Source organism: Geotrypetes seraphini, chromosome 9, assembly GCF_902459505.1.
Source record: "Geotrypetes seraphini chromosome 9, aGeoSer1.1, whole genome shotgun sequence".
In the NCBI taxonomy this organism is placed as follows: domain Eukaryota; kingdom Metazoa; phylum Chordata; class Amphibia; order Gymnophiona; family Dermophiidae; genus Geotrypetes; species Geotrypetes seraphini.
The window spans coordinates 38,246,888-38,263,578 of NC_047092.1; the positions used below are offsets into that span (position 1 = coordinate 38,246,888).

Here is a 16,691-nt window from a genome sequence, read left to right on the forward strand (position 1 = left end):
ATATGTCTTCACACAACATGTAATTAAATTCTGGAATTCGTTGCCAGAGAATGTGATGAAATCAGCTTAGCGGGGTTTAAAAAAGGTTTGGTTACTTTCCTAAAAGAAGTCCATAGGTCGTTATTGAGATGGCTTGGGGAAATCCACTGTATAAAATCTGTTTTACTACTTGGGACCTGGGATGGCCACTGTTGGAAGCAGTCTTTCAGTCTGTCCCAGTATGGCAATTCTCATGTTATGTACAATTCATTGTGTGGATATTTTTGTGCATTGTTTTCCGTCCCTACATTTGCCGAGTGCCTACCTCAAATGCAAGTAAAGTACAGTATATGCATATTATTGAATGATGCCTGCACTTTTACCCATATGTAGGGTCTGAAAATTTTCCAAACCACAGTTTCTACACTGTGTGGTGCAGTGGTTAGAGCTACAGCTTCAGCATCCTGAGGTTGTGGGTTCAAGTCTCATGTTGCTCCTTGTGACCCTGGGCTAGTCACTTAATCCCCCTTTGTCCCAGGTATAATAGATAGGTGTAAGCCCATCAGGACAGATAGGAAAAAATGCTTGAGTACCTGAATGTAAACTACTTAGACTATAGGTGGCATATATATATATATACAGTGGTACCTTGGATTACGAGCATAATCTGTTCCAGGAGCATGCTCATAATCCAAAATCCTTGTTTATCAAAGCGAGTTTCCCCATAGGAAATAATGAAACTCGCTTTGATGCGTTTCCCCCCCCCCCCGAGAACCAGCATTGCTCCCCTCAAAGGCCCCCCCTGCGATCCGGCACCCCCCCGCCTCGAACCGGCACCCCCCTCGCCACGATTGGGCACCCCCCCCGACACGATTGGGCACCCCCCCGCGACACGATTGGGCACCCCCCCGCCACGATCCGACCCCCCCGCCACGATTGGGCACCCCCCTGACACGATCCGACATCCCCCCGACACAGTTGGGCACCCCCCCCGCTGCTTCTTACTCTCATCTGGGCTCTTGAAGATCTGCCTACTCGTCTGCTGGGCCTTGAGCATCTGAGCATGCTCAAGGCCTGCGAGTTCACGTTCACGTTTCTGAGGCACCGATTTTGCAAATGTTTTGCTCGTCTTGCAAAACACTCGCAAACCGGTACACTCGTAAACCGAGGTACCACTGTACTAAAAATAAGTTAAAAAAAAAAACACCTATAGAAATTGCCTTCCGTAGAAGTTTCTTGTCTGTTAAAACCATATGCTTTTTAGTGTGTTTCTATTTGATTTCAACACACATTCATTATTTGTATTTGTATTTATTTATTTATACCTCGCCTTTCCCAAGGTGGGTCACAATAGAGTACATACACAAACTGAATCACATACAGTACAACAAATCGAACATGAATAAATCATCATCAGTATTCATGTCATCAATATTATAGTCGTCTTTTATATGGTATACAGTAAAAGTGTTTGTTTTTGAAATTTTGGATTTAAATCTCTCTTTTTGTTCCCTATATGTGCCTAAAAAGGACACCAGCATGTTTATTTTTGTAGGTAACAAAATAGGGTGTGCCCAAGTTTTATTACTGATCAATATTGGTTTTTAGTCATTTTCCTAACAGTGATTCCTTAATAATATCATAAAAATAGCATTTGTGTGAACATGAATACCTTTTATTCTCAGACAGGAAATGTTCTTTGGGCTAAAGTCAGGCATGTGTGTTCTAAAATGTAATGTTTACTAGAGTTAAAGATTCTCTATTTCTATACTTTTGCGCATGTTACAGGCCAAATCATTATTAATTTAGGGATCCTTTTACAAAGCTGCAATAGATGTTTCTACCCCTGGCCGGTAAGGTAAATGCCCCAATGCTCATAGGAATTCTATGAGTGTTGAAGCATTGACCTCACTGGCCCATGATAAAAATCTCTACCGCGGTTTTGTAAAAGGCAACGTTAATAAATTATTCTGCTTTATTTCATGGATTCATTTTCTCTCCCTTGAGAAATCCAGGAGCAGTCAATTTAAAGACCAAGGGTCAAAGCTATTTAGTTAATGACAACTGCATGAAAATTATTTAGCTACTGATGACATGCGTAGTATTTGTATTAGGCTACAGTTATGGATCGACAGTTATATCATAAGAACATAAGCAATGCCTCTGCTGGGTCAGACCTGAGGTCCATCTTGCCCAGCAGTCCGCTCACGCGGCGGCTCAACAGGTCCAGGACCTGAGCAGTAATCCTCTATTTATACCCTTCTATTCCCTTTTCCAGCAGGAAAATGTCCAATCCTCTCTTAAATCCCATTACTGTATTCTGCCCTATAACGTCCTCTGGAAGCGCATTCCAAGTGTCCACCACACGTTGGGTAAAGAAGAACTTCCTGGCATTTGTATTGAATCTGTCCCCTTTCAACTTTTCTGAATGCCCTCTTGTTCTTTTATTTTTTGAAAGTTTGAAGAATCTGTCCCTCTCTACTCTCTCTATGCCCCTCATGATCTTATAAGTCTCTATCATATCCCCTCTAAGTCTCCTCTTCTCCAGGGAAAAAAGACCCAGTTTCTCCAATCTCTCAGCGTATGAAAGGTTTTCCATCCCTTTTATCAGACGTGTCGCTCTTCTCTGAACTCTCTCGAGTAACGCCATATCCTTCTTAAGGTATGGCGACCAAAACTGGACACAGTATTCCAGGTGTGGGCGCACCATCGCCCGATACAGCGGCAGGATAACTTCTTTCGTCCTGGCTGTAATACCCTTCTTGATTATACCTAGCATTCTATTTGCTCTCTTAGCGGCCGCTGCGCACCATTACCCCCAAGTCCCTCTCTTGGGTACTCTCATTCAATGACATCCCTCCCATCGTATAGTTGTATCTCGGGTTTCTGCTTCTCACATGCAATACTTTACATTTCTCAACGTTGAACTTCATTTGCCATTTTGTCGCCCATTCTCCTAGTTTGTTCAAGTCCCTTTGCAATTCCTCACAATCCTCTTTAGTCCGGGCTTCCCTAAATAGTTTGGTGTCATCTGCAAATTTTATTATCTCACACTTCGTCCCTGTTTCTAGATCATTTATGAATATATTAAATAACAGCGGCCCGAGCACCGAGCCCTGCGGAACACCACTCGTGACCCTCCTCCAGTCAGAGTAGTGTCCCTTCAACCCTACCCTTTGTTTCCTACCTGCCAACCAGTTTCTGATCCATCTATGTACGTCTCCGTCCACCCCATGGTTCTTCAGTTTCCGGAGTAATCGTTCATGGGGCACCTTGTCAAAGGCTTTTTGGAAATCAAGGTATATGATGTCTATGGGGTCACCTCTGTCCATCTGTTTGTTAATTCCTTCGAAGAAGTGTAGTAAGTTGGTTAGGCACGATCTCCCCCTGCAGAAACCATGTTGGCTGGTTATCAGAAGTTTGTTTCTTTCCAAGTGATCATCGATGTTTTCTTTTATCAGTGCTTCCGCCATTTTTCCGGGAACCGAGGTCAGACTCACCGGTCTGTAGTTTCCCGGGTCACCTCTTGATCCCTTTTTAAAGATGGGCGTGATGTTGGCCGTCTTCCAATCCTCCGGGATCACGCCTGTTTTCAGGGATAGATTGCATATTTGCTGCAGTAGTTCTGCTATCTCCTCCTTTAGTTCCTTCAGAACCCTTGAATGGATTCCGTCCGGACCTGGAGATATGTCTATTTTTAGTTTATCTATCTGCCTGCGCACGTCTTCAAGGCTCACTTCCATGAATGTTAATTTTTCTGCTTGATTTCCATTGAAGAATTGCTCAGGTTCCGGTATGTTGGTTGTGTCTTCGTTTGTAAATACAGACGAAAAGAACATGTTCAGTCTTTCCGCGACTTCTTTCTCCTCCTTCACTACTCCCTTCCTGACTCCATCATTCAGCGGTCCCACCTCCTCCCTAGCTGGCTGTTTCCCTTTAACATATCTAAAGAACAGTTTGAAATTACGAGTCTCCCTGGCTAACTTCTCTTCATACTCTCTTTTAGCTTTTCGAACCACACGGTGACATTCTTTTTGATACTTCCTGTGCTCTATCCAGTTTCCTTCAGTTTTGTCCTTTTTCCATCTCCTGAATGAATTTTTCTTATTACTTATCGCTTCCTTCACTATTTTAGACATCCATATCGGGTCCTTTATTCGACTCTTTTTGCTCCCCTTTCTGAATCTGGGGATGTACAGATTTTGCGCCTCGCTCACTGTGTCCTTGAAAAAAGACCAGGCATGTTCTACCATCCTCCATTTCTTGGAAGTGTTCCTAAGTTTCTTCCTTACCATTTTCCTCATTGCTTCATAGTTTCCTTTTCTGAAGTTGAAAGTTGTCGCCATGGTTCTCTTTCCTTTTGGTATTCCTGCTTCAACCTTGAACTTGATCATGTTATGGTCACTGTTTCCCAACGGTCCCACTACTTCCACTTCCTTTGCTGGTCCCATTAACCCATTTAGGATTAGATCCAAAGTGGCATTTCCTCTCGTCGGCTCTCTAACAAGCTGCTCCATGAAGCAATCTTGTGTAACCTCCAGGAATTCTGTTTCCTAGCGCATTTTGAGTTTCCAAGACTCCAGTCTATCCCGGGGTAGTTGAAATCTCCCATAATAACTGTGCAACCGTTTTTGCATTCTTGTTTCATCTCGGCTTCCATTTCCTTATCGATATCTCCGGTTTGCCCGGGTGGGCGATAGTATAGGCCCATCTTTATTTCATGTCCCTTTCTACCTGGTATTTTAACCCATAGCGATTCCAGCTTGTTGGTCGTCTCCACTGTGTCTATTCTTGTCGATTGTATGGTTTCTTTGATGTATAGGGCTATTCCACCTCCTTTCTGTCCTGACCTGTCCTGGCGATAGAGCTTAAATCCCGGCAGTGCTGTATCCCATTTGCTTTCCTCATTCCACCATGTTTCAGAGATTCCAATGATGTCTAAGTCTTCTGCATTGGCCACGGCTTCTAATTCCCCCATTTTGTTTCCTAGGCTCATTGCATTAGTATATATGCAGTTTAGATCCTGGCATTTAAGTGTCTTCATTTCCTTTCCCTGTGTTTCGGTCTTTAGTGTCTTCTTTTTTGGTACACTCCTTGTAACCACTTCTTCTGGGTTAGTTGACTCCTGTAATTTGTCCTTTGGTTAGAATGATTTTTTTCTAGTAACATGATTTTTTTTTTAATTTCCGTTATTGTATTACAAACTAATATATGAATATTTAAATAATGTATCCAACACTAATATGTTATTGAGTCTAGTTGTGTATTTTCTCATTATTTATTCATTGTACAGCTCAGATGTTTCTAAAGTGTTTTGTTAAGAGTTTTCTTACTGTTTAAATTATAATTATAACTTCAAATATAAGCATACCAAGCATCCTTAATTTTGTCTTTCAGAACAAGTACATAGACACTTGCATCGGTATGAGGTCGAATATCTGCAGTTTGCTTTCCGTTGGATGAATAATCTGCTGATGAGAGAGGTTCCCCTGCGATGCACTATAAGGCTATGGGATACATATCAGGTGAGCACTTACATCAATATATCTGCATGACTCCAATTAAATGCATGCTAAGATGTCACTTAGGTTATATCTAGATTTCTTGTAAGTGTAATTTTTGACATGGAATTTATAATCATAGATATAATTTGCTTATTAGTCTACATAATGAAGGTAATTTTATAAAGTGTTTTCTGTGTGTAAAGCAGATTAAAACAGAGAATATGGCCTTTATAAAATTATATAATTGAATACACATCTATAAGAACACTCTCTGAAAAGATAGTATGCACTATCTGCAATGGCAGAAGGAAGTAAGTCCATTTATGCTCAAAAATAAGTTAAGTGTTTTTCTGTAATTTAGGAAGTATGTTCCATCATAATGTATTTTCTAGTGCAATGGGTGTGTCATTCTAGACGGACAGGTAATATTCCCATTCTCATAAGCTGTGCTGAAGGAATCCATGCCAGCTTTTGAATCCCTCCTCCTCCAATAAAGGGCTTTGCTGTGCTCACTTCAGCTTTTCCTTGTGCATGCGAGCCAGGAGTCTTTCTGATCTGCTCTGTATATTTCTTTATTTTTTTGGTATTTTCTGTTCTTTTTGTAAATTTTTGATGACTTTGCAGTGCTCAGAGCTCCCCTCATTGAGGGTTCAGCTCTGCCTGCAAGGAGAAGCAGCAGACTGAGTTCTGCAGCTGACAGTGGCCTGTTGGCCAGCCTGCAGAAACTTTTTGGAGCTCGGGATCTGTTTCCCTTGTAGCATTGCTCACCTACTGAGTTGCAGGGACTTGAGCGCAGGCTGTCAGGCATCTGTAGGGGACTCAACAAGGTTCCACAGGCTGTGTTTCACCCCCTTTTCATGTCTGCGGGTCTGCAGGGTTTTGAGACTCAGTCAGACACCAGCCCGACTGGCAGCCTGAAGATGTAACATTGGAGGAGTGGTACATTTGGGGCAGTGATTTCTTCTCCCACATCCAGGTACCTTTGGAGCTAAGGCAGGCTTCAGCACATTTCCAACACAAGTCACAGTGAGTAAGGCTGTTACGGGGTGGGGAGGTCTTTAAAAACTTTTTTTTTGGTTTTTGCCCCTTCCCTTAGGTTTTCCCACCTCCAAACTCCTAATATCACTGGATTTTTATTTTAATTAAAGCATTTTTGAGCTGTTTTTTGGTGCCAAAACACTGTTATGGTGGCCATCTTGGATTTCCTGATTTTTTTTTTTCAAAGTTTTCAAATCGCCTCATCTTGCCTCAAAACTGGCAGGAATGGAGTCCTCAGGTTCCTTTACCCCTAATTCATGCCAGGTTTGTGCTAGATGGGCCCCCGAAGAATGCCCTTGTGCCACGTGTTGCATAACATGTGAAGGGGGAGGGGGAAGGAGCAACCAGCTTAGCCTCCCCTTTGTTCTCTAGGTCTGAAGAGCCGTCAGGGGTCTATTGGTTAGATGTAAAATTCCATCCAGAGCTCCAGAATGGCGGTCATTCGAAACGCAGGAGTGTGGAGACCGCAGAGCCCAAGAAATTCAAGCTGGAGTCATCTAAAGGAGACTTTGTGCTGTCTAATGCAGCATTTTCTCCAGAATTTGTCAATCTGCTGTGGAGAGCTTATCTGGATGTACGAGATCCCCAGGGGAAGTGTGGCAGTACTCCAGGAGGTGCGTGAGAGGCTTGGGCTCCCAGGGTGCATCTACCTCAGTGTCAGATCTTGGCCAGGATCTGGTGGGCCTTTCTGAGGGAGGCTCAGATGATGAGGAGTCTATTTGTATACTTTTACTGTCATAGAGCATGCTGTCCTTGTAAAGAGATGCAGGATTACAGGCTGGTATGCAAGATACAGAGGTAGCCCTCAGTCAAGGGGATGACCTCCTGTGGTCTACCAGCTGTTCAGACTCTTAGCTCTGAATAAGCTAATTGTGAACTCTTTGTGGGAGTTAAACTTGAACTCCCATCAGTTCCCCTCTGATCCCTGCTCTATATTGTGCGGAGTGAGAGCCCAGTCTTCCTTGTTTCCCTGGCATCCTGACATCAATATAGTGGTACCTCGGAATCCGAACTTAATCCGTTCCAGAATCCCGTTCGAGTTCCAAAACGTTCGAGTAGAGAATGACACGGTTACAAAATTCATTACCGTTCCCGTCCCCGCAGATAACCGTGGTAAACAATCTTCATGTCATTCTTTAAGGAGAGAGGGAAGAATCAGAGTATGAATGGCCGCAACTACTGACCCTCAAGCTTTGCTTTGAAGAATGCTGGTGTAGAAGGACTGAGGCTGAAATAGACACTAAAAAATGACATGGGATTATTTCCCGCGGTTATCCGCAGGGACGGGGATGGTGATGAATTTTGTCACCGTGTCATTCTCTACGTTCGAGTTCCAAGACAGTTTTTCCCACTGAAAATAATAGAAACTGGATTAATCCATTCTTTGGTTCCACAAACTCAGATTTTCAAATAAATTTAACAGTAAGCACATGGCATAGACAGCAAGATCGGGCCCCCGCCGGCATAGACAGAAAGATCGGGCCCCTGACGGCATAGACAGAAAGATCAGGCCCCCGCCAGCATAGACAGCAAGATCGGGCCCCCGCTAGCATAGGCAGCAAGATCGGCAACAGCAACTGCAAGAGATGCTCAGCCCAAAGCTTCCCTCTGATGCAAACCACCCAGATGGAAACAGGAAGCTTCGCCAGAGGGGAAGCTTTGGGCTGAGCAACGCTTATAGTTCCCGTATGTTCAGATTCCAAAGCAGCGTTCGGATTCCGGGGCAAAAATTAATTAAAAAAATAGTTTGGTTTTCAAGTTGTTCGAGTTCTGGGGCGTTTGGATTCTGAGGTACCACTGTATATTAGTCATGAAGCATTGGGATGCTTCTGAAGCATTTTTTAGAAGCATGGAGTCAACACAGAAAAAAGTGGCAAAAGTCCAAAGTGGATATAGGAGGAAGAAACGGAGAATTGGGGACAACCTACAACTCGATCCCAGAAGAAGAATTAGTAATTATCAATCTATCCAAGCATCAACTAACAGAAAATGAGATCTCAGTTTTGAAGAAGGGTTTATCTTTTGTCCTTGTTAACTTTATGCAGTCTTTTCCATTAAAAGTGAGTTTAGAGAGTTTTTTTCACTCTCTACATTTAAAAGAATATTTTTTCACTCATGCGACTGAAGAGATTGATGGATCTCTAGTTAGAACAAAATCCTCTTGGGTTCCTCCACAACCTCCCAGCTCAGGTCTGAATATTTATAGAAGTCTTGTAAAACCAAACAAAAACTGCAGATAATGTACAAGATGCAGGCAAAAGTTTATTGTACTAAGGTTAAAATGCAGTAATATAAAACCTTTTTACCAACCAAGAGACCCAACACGCCTTCGTCAGGGGTCCATGGTAAATAAGGTATAAAATATACTGCAAAAAAATGAAGATAACAACAAGTGCCTGTGTGTATAATTCACTGCGATGAATAGAAGAAAAAAAAATGGAACTACAAATATAATCTAAAAAGATCTTTTAAATGTGGGGACTATCAGACGATTCTGATTGAGAGATCTAAGTATTCATAAAGGGGTACAAGGTATCAAAAATGTATGTAAAAAAAGAGGGACATCTGAGAGATGTATTTTGAAAACTGGTAAAAGCATTTTATAAGTAATCCGATGAGATACAGGTAGCCAATGGGCTGATTTAAGTAATGGAGTGACGTGATCATAATTTTTATGACCAGTTATAAGTTTTATGGCTATATTTTGAATTAGTTATATTTGTTTTAGTTATTTTAGTTGTATACCTTTATATAATGAATTGAAATAATCTAAATGATTAATAACAAGGGCATGAACTAAAACATTTATGGCAGACAATTGTAGTAAAGGACAGATAGATCGTATACGACATGTTATGAAAACAATTCCGTACACCTAAAGATATCTGTGCTGAATAAGAAGGAGTAGAATCTAAAATTGGTGGTCTGTGACCTATGGTACTGTAATAAGATGCCAAGACAAAAAAAAAATGCTGTTAAAACTAATGAGCTGAGGAAAACACAAAAGAGAATGAAAATGTGAAAATACAAAGGAAAACAGATTCACTTTCAAGGGAAAGTAGAAAAAAACACTACGCCCCATATGCATATGCTGCTCTTATTACTGGATTATTTTGAAAAGAGCGTTCTGTTTTTATCATGACAGGTATTTTTTTTAAATTGGCACCTGTTTCGTTAAATTCCTTTGTCATTAGTTCTTTTTACAACTGCTCCCCTTGTAGGTATAGGTGTTTCTTTAAATTTTGACATCATCAGGTCTTCTTAATTGGCAGTGTCTGTTGCTCGGCTCGCCTCCCCCTGCTGAGTATTCAGCACGTTAATTTTCAGCTGTCAAATTTTTGAAAGTTTGGCAGTTTTGCGTCTTTTCTCCTGATGTTTGGTTCCTGAGGAATGGGTTTTGGACCCTGAAACCAAGCCTGGTCAAACCCTGGAGATTAGAGGAGAGTTTGACAAGAAGTTTCTCTTTCCACAATCTGACTCATCAAGCTAAATACTACTGCTGTTGACTTTTGTCAGCTTGTTTACTTTAACTCTCTTGGCTGGAGGGGTGGAGAAGGATTTCCCCTGTTATTTTATGAATTATATTGATAGTAATTGCATTATATAAGTTAATTAAATATTTTAATCATACATAGTATGTTCCTATGATAGTGTGGGGCTAACTTGTAAGTTTATCTCACTCTGGAAAAAGCATGGTGGCTGAGGTTCTTTTTGAACTTTGTGCTTCCTGAAGCTTGCATCCTCCCACTGAGGACATACTTCACCATTATTATATCATTTTGGTGTCAGTTATACAGTTGGGCTCCTTCCCTACACCTTTTGGCAAGTACTGCTCAGTTTGTGACTCATTATATGTTGATCTTGGTAGTGGTGTTTGAAGTCTGGTATATCCTGGTGGAAGCGCTCACCTTGCTCCTCTGAGTATGCTCCCATTTTCTCTTTGAATGTCTCAAGATGAGCATCAAAAACATGGACTTTGAGAGACATCCTACAGTCTATTTAATGTAATTCTTCACCGGATTCTCAACCAACTCCACGTAGTTTACGGGCTTGTGAATGCCCAGGAAGCCCCCAAACCACTATGACAAAGCTGTTCTAAGCCACTTTCTCCTTCTTACTTAGTTTCTTGGGAAATTTCTTACACTCGAAGATCTTCTTTATCTGTGCTCCGACAAAGATATCAGCTTTGAACTTTGCCTCAGACAGATTAGGGAAGATGAAGGTACTTGACTGCCGACTCCTTATCTAGAGCTCTGACAAATTGTTTCATTAGGTCCAAATTGATGTGCAGTGATGGCATCAGCATCTTCTGGGGGTCCACCACTGGTTCTCATTTGACGACGTTTCTCCCCACAGAGAACTCAGTAAGCTGTGGCCTGTCCCGCTTTTGGTAGTGCACCTTTGTGTCCTTGCTCTCCCAAAGGCAGAGATGGCAGGAAAACTTACGGCTCCTTTTACTAAGGTGCGCTAGGGCTTTAACGCGTGAAATAGCACGCGCTACATTGCCGCGCGCGCTAGACCTTAACGCCAGCATTGAGCTGGTGTTAGTTCTAGAAGTGTAGCGTGCGGTAATTTCCTGCGTGCGCTAAACGCTAGCGCACCTTAGTAAAATGGCCTTGGAGACCCATTAGAAATGCCACCATTTTGAAGTCTCCAATGACCTCCCAGCTGTACTCATCATAGTTCAAGATACCTAGTAAGATCTTGATACTGTTGTAATCGTCTTTGAGGTGCACTGAATGAGTCAGTGGAAGAGACAGGCACTTGTTCGTGTTATGAAGCAGCATGAGTTTGATGCTCCTGGATAAGCTGTCAATGAAGAGATGCCACTCTTTTGGGTTACAGGTGATTCCAATTGCCTCAAACAGATTGACTACATTGTGGCTGAAGCAGAACTCATCTAGATGAGTGAAGAAGGTGGAAAAAGCTTGGTGATGCTTCCTCTGATCTATGACTTCAACACTTTAATCCAACAAGTTCCACTGCTTGACCCTAGATGTCAAAAGTTTGGCATTGGTCTTGATGAGAACAAAATCTCTGATCAAGTTCTTGAGGTCTTTTTGGTTTAGATCAGGGATCTCAAAGTCCCTCCGCAATCCAGTCGGGTTTTCAGGATTTCCCCAATGAATATGCATTGAAAACAGTGCATGCACATAGATCTCATGCATATTCATTGGGGAAATCCTGAAAACCCGACTGGATTGCGGCCCTCAAGGAGGGACTTTGAGATCCCTGGTTTAGATAGTATGTGTTTCTCTCATCATCTACACTCTGTGACTTGCTGCTCTTTTCTGAAGACAGCTGCTCTCTCTCTCTCTGGGAGAGTGGGTATGGGGAACTCATGGCAGTGTGGTACCACGGTGATGGATGAAGGAATGTCCGGATATGTGATTGTAGATGCATTCTCGCCAGTTCAATATTTGGAAAGGTCCACCATGCAGAAATAGCAAACTTAATGGCTTTATTTTCCCCTCTGTACCATCCTGTAGAACAAAATGAAACTGTAGTAATGAAAACAATAAATTTATTTCATCTATGACCAATGTGTATGAGATCCTCACAACATATTTCATATTTGATATATTTTCAAATAATGTTGAAAATTGCAAAATTTAAATTCCACTATCCTAGTGAGAAACAAAATTGCCTTACCTTCCAGAGTTTTTTTTTGGCAGTGAGGTGCACAGGGTATGTCTTGATCCCCAGCAGGCATGTTGAAATATGCCTTGTAGGCATTGCACATCTTAGCAGATGCTTCTATGGAGTACTTTTTCCCTCTTGTCTTGATAAATTGGCTGCATAAATAGCAAAATGCATCTGTCACATATTTGTACCTTAATAAAAGAGCTCCTAAAGTTACTCAGCTTGTAATCAATCTGGAATACTCTGCAAAAAAAGGTAAATTTCAAAATATCAGTGTCCTGGTCACAAAAGCAAAGTTTGAGGAGAATGATAGCCATTTTCTATACGTTTGTGACATAGGCAATTAAGAAAGCATACTTATTACCTAGGAACAAAAAAAAGTAAAATATTGTTACAATGTGATATCATTGTGTTCTCTTTAATGAACAAACAATTCCAGGAAGAAATCTAAAATAGTGTTTATGGTAAAAGGAAATGAATGTGAAATTGGTGCTCACTATATATTGAAACAATGCCTGTACTTTTCTTTATTATTCACATTAATTAATTCACTAGCACCCAGCTTCTTTAAAATTAAGATTTGAAGCATAATTAAATTGATATATGAGGTTAGTTGGTTAGTATCCAAAAGGTGATAGAATTAATTTAATATATAATTAGACATTATGTACTTGTATGTCTAAAATGTTATTCATTTGTGTGTTGTAGATCACTTGTGGACTAGTTAGCTAATGAGGGTTAAGTTCTTATTTCTCAGTTCATGTTGCTTAATAAATTAGGTTAATGGTTGTAAACTGTTGCTAAAAACTGAATCAGTTTTCTGTACTCTTCAGAGCATATCCTAATATAATGAAAGGCAAGCATGATTTTAATAAGTGCTGTATATCTTGTGCATGATATGTTTCTTAGAATGGATATTTATTCCTTCTGTGTTTGTGTATCTAGAAGCAGGCTTGGTTTTGGGTATGGATATAAAGAAGACAATACACATAGAGTGGCAGAATAGCCTAATGGTTAATGCAAATGGGCTGTGGAGCTGGGTTTGATTCCCACTGTGGCCTCTTGTGATCCTTGACAAATCACTTAACTTTCCATTGTCCCAGATTTTATGAAATTTTAAGACAGTCAAAACATGACTTTTCAAGCAAGCGTTTGGGGATGCTGATGGATGTGACACAACTGTAAATTGTACAAGTATCTTGTGTGCTATTTTACTTTTGTGTGAGTGATTTACATTGGTCTCTTCTGTTTTATGCTGGAGTTCCTTTTCATTTTTTATTTGAATTGTAAACCACTTTAACTTGCCTGTCAGTTTAAGGCAGTAGAGAAAATGCAAATATACTATAGAAACACTTAGGCCCGGCTTCTATAAGCAGCACCGGTATTGGCAGCCGCCCACAAAAGCGGCGCCGATCATGTGCCAATCACTCAAAAGTGTCTTTTATAGAATCGCGGCCACGTCACAGATAGGCACCAGAAATGTAGGCCAGGATTTTCAAGACCTGGCACCTATCTGTGATGAGAATCACAACTATGGAGGCACCTACCAATGCCTAAGGATACTTCTGGCATTAACCATGCTTATTTTACCCTTAGGCGCTTGTAGTCACTCTTCTGGCGCCATTTGTGGAGGTGTCGCCTTTTTTAAAAATGTCTGTTTAATTGCTTTTAAATGATGCAATCAATTATTGCATCGATTAAAGGTAATTAAACCAATTAAGTTAGGTGGTGGTAGGACAGCTACTGCCTCCTAAAGTTCAAAGGCTCTTGTAGAATCCGGGGCCTTAGTGATCCCACTAGGGATAGAGTGTGTTTGCATATAATAAATGTAAATCTCTTTTGCTGTGCCAGAGACAGGCAGTCTATGAAATCCATGAACCTTTACCCTTTATATTTATTTTATATCAATTTACACTTTACATTCAAGTACTGCTTTAAACCCAGACATTTCTACACAGAGGATAACAAAATAGCATTTTAATTAACTTATGAGAAATATTAGATCACAATATATGGAGATCCAAAAAAATGCCTCCATGATTTCTGAGGATAATGAACAAAAAAACACCTACCACAACAAAACTGAAAGTGGCTGACTACATTAAAGTCTCAACATCTAGGAAGAGGTGACGTTTCCTAGAGTATCAGCTGCTCTATTGTGCTATGAAGACCAATACAGTATATGAGAAGATTCAAAGAAAATATAAAAACCCTTAAAATAAATCAAGTGCTTAGAAGGGAACGTCAAGAGGTACAACTGCAGTGCTAGTGAGGTTAGAGGGGGTGGTCCTGCTTCTCTTCTCTCTCTCCTTCATTGGGTCAGAGCATTGATGCACAGCTATATGGGTCCATTGGGTCAGAGCATTTTCATTTAGAAGTGTTTAAATGTAATGGTTAAAAAAAATCCAGAATGGAAATACTTATTAATGAAGATCTGAGCAATGCAATTTGCTGCATTTGCAGAGCAATGATTTTGCAGGGTGTTGGTCAGTCTAAACTTTTCATGACTTCTGTTTTAAACAACCACTTAAAGCCCAAATATCATGAGGAATTTAAATATGTGTTGTTGAGGCATGATTCTACACCCATCTAAAGTCCAGTCAGAAAATGTGCAAAGGTTTTGATTTTAAACAAAAAAACAGTGGATATCCTGGATGCTAAAAAAAAATTCCTGAAGCTATAGATCAGGGGTGTCCAACCTGCGGCCCAATGGCTGCATGCGGCCCAGTAAAGTATTTTGTGTGGCCCCGGTTGAGAGTGATGCAGTGTTTTCCTTTGCTGCCCCTGGGTGTTTACCGTCTTGCCGGCTCCCTCCTGAGTCTTACTGTAGCGTTTTTGTGCAGCCCCAGAAACATTTTTTTCAGCCAATGCGGCCCAGTGAAGCCAAAAGTTTGGACATCCCTGCTATAGATGAAATGATAACTGTATATGTCCAGCCTTTCTGTATTGTTGGCTTTCAGAAGTTAGTAGCGGTTTTAGAATCTAAATGTTAATTGCTATCAAGGAAATATTTTTCAAAAAAGGTCATCCTGTCGTCGTGTGAATGGATCACTACTACTGCTATTAATTATTTCTTTTTTTTTTTTTTTTTTATAGTTCTACTGTATCTTTTTTTTTTTTTTTTTTTTTTTTTTTAGTTCATTAATTTTATTGAATATTATAAGTAATATACAGAAAGCAGTTCAAATACATAAAAATTGAATAAGAAATAGTGATGTAGAAACAAAAGAAACCATAATTGCTGTTATTTGCATATAGTAGATTAGTAAGAAGAATTCAGAGTATTTGAAACTGCTAAGAAAAGAAATAGAAAGGATAGAAAAGCAGAGAAGATGAATTGAAATAAAAAAGAAAAAAGAGAGATAAAGAAAGAGAGAGAGGCAGAAGTGTCTACAAGGCAGAATGAACATATGAATCTAAGAATGACCAAGGTGATTTATTTCGCACCAAATTTGTAGATAAACGAGATATCGTGTTCTTTTCATATGCATATGATTCGAATTTGTGGTACATGCTTAAGGAGTTCCACCAAAAGGTGTAGTCTAGTAGTGTGGGTGACTTCCAATTTTTCAAAATGTGCATAAGAGCTGTCACAATCATGGTGTCAATAAGTTTAGGAGGACAGTTTGATAGTGCGAAACAAGGGTGTTGAGAACGAAGGATTATAATGTCTATGGAAATAGCTTCTGAACATTTGGTAATAGATTTTATGGTGTCCCAGATACGAGTCCAAAAGGAATGAACCATAGTGCAGTGAAGAAGCATGTGATCAAGAGTTCCAGGCTCTTTCAAACAGTTCCAACAGGTAGGGTCTTGTTTCAGTTTCGCTTTCCACATTCGAAATGGAGTCCATACTGCATTCCACATAACAAAGAACATTGATTGCGAAACTCTTGAGGATAATAGAGGGCGATTTGTAGATGACCAGAAGAGTTCCCAATCTATTTCAGAAAGCGTGGTCTTTAGGATAGAGCCCCAATGGTTCATGGATTGAGGTGTAAAGGTGAAGGTGTGATCTCTTAAGATGCTATAAAAAAGAGATATCGCCCTACCTTTCAGTAAAGCCAAAGTAGACCAGTGACGAATAGTTTGTTGAGAGGTCATAAAGTCAGGGCGCATTTGTACATTAGCTAGTATTTCAGTAAGCGTAAGCCATTGGGGATATATAGAGGATGGGAGTGAGTTTACAGAACAAAAAGTATCAAATGGGATAAATGAAGTGGAGGAGATCAATTGATGAACAAACCACACCCCTGCCCGTTGCCACCTCTTCCATGAAAGGGATCTACCCTTATTTTGAATTTTAGAATTATTCCAAAGGGACATAAGTGGGCCTTCAGCAACAGAGATCTCAGCCGCTGCATCTAATAGTTGAAAAGCATGTTGCGTTGCACTCAACAAAGAATATTTTCTCAAGTGTCTAGGTATCGACACTGTAAGGAAGCAAGAGATGTGTAGTGGTGCACATAAAAAGCATTCCATTTCAAACCATGCTGGTTTATCCTGTGGATATGAGTCAACAATCCA

At 40.5% G+C, this 16,691-nt stretch overlaps 1 protein-coding gene across 4 annotated transcripts in view; it reads left to right on the top strand.

The window, feature by feature from the left end:
* The window catches only part of TBC1D22A (TBC1 domain family member 22A), a 273,038-nt gene that overhangs the window by 145,787 nt on the left and 110,560 nt on the right, over positions 1-16,691 (top strand). For 3 of the 4 annotated variants that reach the window (XM_033958715.1, XM_033958716.1, XM_033958714.1), the window contains one exon: positions 5,377-5,504. In XM_033958715.1, coding sequence (XP_033814606.1) covers positions 5,377-5,504 — 128 coding nt within the window. Of the gene's footprint in view, positions 1-5,376; positions 5,505-11,366; positions 11,476-16,691 lie in introns of those variants that run through there. The other variant, XM_033958717.1, reaches the window with a different exon arrangement.